The 4,723-nt window shown below is 46.0% G+C and overlaps 1 protein-coding gene across 1 annotated transcript in view; it reads left to right on the top strand.

Annotated features, from left to right (window-relative positions):
- Positions 1–251: 251 nt before the first annotated feature.
- APPL1 (adaptor protein, phosphotyrosine interacting with PH domain and leucine zipper 1) overlaps positions 252–4,723 on the top strand; it is a 30,824-nt gene continuing 26,352 nt past the window's right edge. The window contains exon 1 of the mRNA NM_001099003.1: positions 252–317. Within this exon, the coding sequence (NP_001092473.1) occupies positions 264–317 (54 nt within the window). The 5' untranslated portion in view covers positions 252–263. The remainder of the gene's footprint in view (positions 318–4,723) is intronic.

The following is a 4,723-nucleotide window of genomic DNA, read 5'->3' as shown; positions in this document are numbered from 1 at the left end:
CTCTCAGCGGAGCGGGGGGCAGCGAAGGAACCTCCGGGACAGCCCCGCTGCGCTGACGGGCGTCGTCGTGAGCCAATGAGCGCGCAGAGAGGCGGAGCAGGCAGGCCGGCGGGGCGGGATTTCCCGCGCCGGCCGCTAGGCGCCCGGCGAGGGCGGCGGAGCCAGCGAGAGAGGGCGGGTCGGGGTCAGCTGCTGCAGGCGGGCGGGTGCGGGGAGCTGTGGGCGGCCGCCTCGTCTCTTGCCGCCGCCCTCCGTTTGCCACGATGCCGGGGATCGACAAGCTGCCCATCGAGGAGACGCTGGAGGACAGCCCACAGGTTAGGCGGCGGGAGGCGAGGGAAGGAGCGGGGCTGGCCGACTCCAGGCCTGGCGCCGCCGCGGCCGCAGGTGCCCGCCCTGGCCCAGGTGGGCGCCGCCCCCCAGTATCCCTGCCTGTCGCGGGCGGCGCCCGGAGCTGCCGAGGCCGGGCCGCCCTCCCGAGGCCCGCGTGGGCCTGCGTCGCTGGGCCGAGAGCCGCGCTCGGGGTCTGGGAGTCGGAGGGCGGCGACCGAACCGCCGCCGCCGTGGCTGATGGGCCCGGCGGTCGTTACGCGCGCGGGGCTCCCTTGTATTTGACAAAAGATGCTTTTTAATTGCCGTGATGTGAGGTGATAAATCCAGATCCTGGAATTTTCTTTTCGAAAACCTCTTCGGAGGAAATGCAGGAGGAGAAAAGACCCTGTAGACTTAATGATTTCTGATCAAGCTAGGGAAGGAAATGGACAATTTGGGGGGAGAGGGGGAATACTGAAAGTCTGTCGGTTAGCCCGTGCGGAAATCCCTCGGCGAAGTCCGTCACTGATCCTGGAGCCTCCCGGCCGAGTGTCGTGACCCTGAGTGCAGTCGCTGTCACTCGGGCCGTGCATGCCGAGAGGTGGACGGCGCCTTTGCGGCTCCACGACTGCTGCGCCCGGGTTGCAGACTTGGCTCTAGTAAACTCATCAAAATAAAAGCCCCTTGTTTTGTGCATTGGGGATGATGCTGGTGTGGTTGCTCTAGCTTAAGATAGTCTCTTCCTTAAGAAAGGAAGACGTAACAGGGACTTATGTTTTCAGTACTGAAGAATGAAATCAGCTATGTTAAAAAAAAACATGCTGGTAGGGGCTGGAACTTGGGCTGAGAAACTTCATCCCTGGGCCTGTCTTCTTACACAATAAGGGATTCGAGACAATGTTGCTGTTGGGCTACCACTTAGAATGAAGACAGTTGTCTGAAATGTTCATTTAGAACTACAGTTGCACATATTTCATGTGTCCTAATGGTTTAATATGACTCCAGAAGAACAGGAGGGAGAGGCTAGATCCCACTTTCCTGTATGACTTGTCTGCCATGGATATGGTGCCAGTTTTGACTGCCAAGTTGGAGTTGGGCTCTGATTGTAGAATTGATTGGGCTTTTTTTCACGCTGAAAGTTATCTTCACAGGCCTGATCCCTTCTGGTAATGTACTCTTATCAGCCTATACTGACACAAAGAGAGACCGACTTCTTGGCTTATTTTGACTGCCAGAATAATAGCCAGTTCAAATATTTAATGACTTCTGTAGTATAAAGTTATAAGCTACATTTGTTTCAGATGTTTAGCAAAAATTTTGTGGAATGTATTGGTCAGGTACAGTTAGTCATTTTACTTTTTTATAAGACTCAACAGCCTGCCTTACCTTTTTTCTCTTACCTAGCCTGGCTTTTATAGCTGCTCATAAAGACTGCTCAGAATGGGTTACACAGTGCCCTTAGCCATGACTTATGAGGAGGGTATAATCTGTTAATTTATCTAATTTCTTGAGTTTTTCACACAGTAAGTTTACAACTTGAGCATTAGTTTTTTGTATTTTCTGTTTTTTACAAGCATGTGCCATATTAGTATTAATTTTTAATGAAATAGCCACATTGATAGTCTTTCAATTTCTAGAAGTAATAAATCTGAACTAGTTAATATTTATTTGGGAAAGTTAATTGGGACAACTGGGATTTAGAAAGGGAAAACATAGGGAAGCAATTCTAGGGGAAAACTTGTGGCAAGAATGAAAGCCCTGGATTTGGGATTTAGGATATAAGGGTTTTAGTCTTTACTGCCAGTTGGTACCTTCTACTTTATGGCAAGTCACTTAACTCTCTGAATTTCAGCTGTTATAGATAGTGAAAGTTTTAATCTTTGTACTTGATTATAAAAATAATAGTTGTTTGCTTCAGAAAAATTAAAGGTACAGAAAGCACAGAGTTACCTGTCCAGCACTCGGGAGCAAACTCTGTTAATAGTTTGCTTTCTTTTTTGTAGGTTTTTTTCCTTTCTCTTACACCTTTTAATGTGATTGAGATTATATTGTGCATAATGATTTTTATTTGGCTTTAACTACACATGATAACTTAAGTATCTTCACACATTATTACATACTGAATAAACAACTCAAAGGTTGCGTGTTTCCTTCACTGACTTAATATGGTTGTCCTATTGTTGGACTTTTGTAGTTTTATATAGAAAGCTGAGATTAATGCTTTGGGACATAAATTTTTGTTCTTATCTGGACTGTTTATCTAGCATCAGTTCAGGTCAGTCGCTCAGTCATGTCCAACTCTTTGCGACCCCATGAACCACAGCACACCAGGCCTCCCTGCCCATCGCCAACTCCCAGAGTTTACTCAAATTCATGTCTATTGAGTCAGTGATGCCATCCAACCATCTCATTTTATGTCATCTCCTTCTCCTCCCGCCTTCAGTCTTTCCCAGCATCAGGATCTTTTCAAGTGAGGCAGCTCTCCACATCAGGTGGCCAAAGCATTAGAGTTTCAGCTTCAGCATCAGTCCTTCCAATGAACACCCAGGACTGATCTCCTTTAGGATGGACTGGTTGGCTCTCCTTGCAGTCCAAGGGACTCTCAAGAGTCTTCTCCAACACCACAGTTCAAAAGCATCAATTCTTCGGTGCTCAGTAAAGTCCAACTCTCACATCCATACATGACTACTGGAAAAACCATAGCCTTGACTAGACGAAACTTTGTTTGCAAAGTAATGTCTCTGCTTTTTAAAATGCTGTTTAGGTTGGTCATAACTTTCCTTCCAAGGAGTAAGCGTCTTAATTTCATGGCTGCAGTCACCATCTGCAGTGATTTTGGAGCCCAGAAAAATAAAGTTTTCCACTGTTTCCCCATCTATTTCCCATGAAGTGATGGGACCAGATGCCGTGATCTTCGTTTTCTGAATGTTGAGCTTTAAGCCAACTTTTTCACTCTCCTCTTTCACTTTCATCAAGAGGCTCTTTCTTGAAGTTCTTCTTCACTTTCTGCCATAAGGGTGGTGTCATCTGCATATCTGAGGTTATTGATATTTCTCCCAACAATCTTGATTCCAGCTTGTGCTTCCTCCAGCCCAGTGTTTCTCTTGATGTACTCTGCAGATAAGTTAAATAAGCGGGGTGACAATATACAGCCTTGACGTACTCCTTTCCCAATTTGGAACCAGTCTGTTGTTCCATGTCCAGTTCTAACTTGCTTCCTAACCTGTATGCAGGTTTCTCAAGAGGCAGGTCAGGTGGTCTGGTATTCCTATCTCTTTCAGAATTTTCCACAATTTATTGTGATCCATACAGTCAAAGGCTTTGGCATAGTCAGTAAAGCAGAAGCAGATGTTTTTCTGGAACTCTCTTGCTTTTTCGATGATCCAGTGGATGTTGGCAATTTGATCTCTGGTTCCTCTGCCTTTTCTAAATCCAGTTTGAACATCTGGAAGTTCACAGTTCATGTACTGTTGAAGCCTGGCTTGGAGAATTTTGAGCATTACTTTGGTAGTGTGTGAGATGAATGCAATTGTTCAGTAGTTTGAGCATTCTTTGCCATTGCCTTTCTTTGGGACTGGAATGAAAACTGACCTTTTCCAGGCTGAGTTTTCCAAATTTGCTGGCATATTGAGTGCAGCACTTTCACAGCATCATCTTTCAGGATTTGAAATAGCTCACCTGGAATTCCATCACCTCCACTAGCTCTGTTCATAATGATGCTTCCTAAGGCACATTTGACTTCACATTCCAGGATGTCTGGCTCTCGGTGAGTGATCACACCATCGTGATTATCTGGGTCTTGAAGATCTTTTTTGTACAGTTCTGTGTATTCTTGCTACCTCTTCTTAATATCTTCTGCTTCTGTTAAGTCAAAGTGAAAGTGAAGTCGCTCAATCGTGTCCGACTGCTTGCAGTCCCATAGACTGTAGCCTACCAGGCTCCCCTGTCCATGGGATTTTCCAGGCAATCGTACTGGAGTGGATTGCCATTTCCTTCTCCAGGGGATCTTCCCAACCCAGGGCTCGAACCCAGGTCTCCCACATTGTAGACAGACGCTTTACCATCTGAACCACCAGGGAAGCTTCTGTTAGGTCCATCCCATTTCTGTCCTTTATTGAGCCCATCTTTGCATGAAATGTTCTCTTGGTATCTCTAATTTTCTTGAAGAAATCTTTAGTCTTTCCCATTCTATTGTTTTCCTCTATTTCTTTGCACTGATCACTGAGGAAGGCTTTCTTATCTCTCCTTGCTGTTCTTTAGAACTCTGCATTCAAATGGGTATATCTTTCCTTTTCTCCTTTGCTTTTCTCTTCTCTTCTTTTCACAGCTATTTGTAAGGCCTCGTCAGAGAGCCATTTTGCTTTTTTGCATTTCTTTTTCTTGGGGATGGTCTTGATCCCTGTCTCCTATA

The sequence above is a fragment of the Bos taurus genome, chromosome 22 (genome assembly GCF_002263795.3).
Source record: "Bos taurus isolate L1 Dominette 01449 registration number 42190680 breed Hereford chromosome 22, ARS-UCD2.0, whole genome shotgun sequence".
NCBI lineage: Eukaryota > Metazoa > Chordata > Mammalia > Artiodactyla > Bovidae > Bos > Bos taurus.
This window is presented reverse-complemented; position numbering and strand designations above follow the sequence as displayed.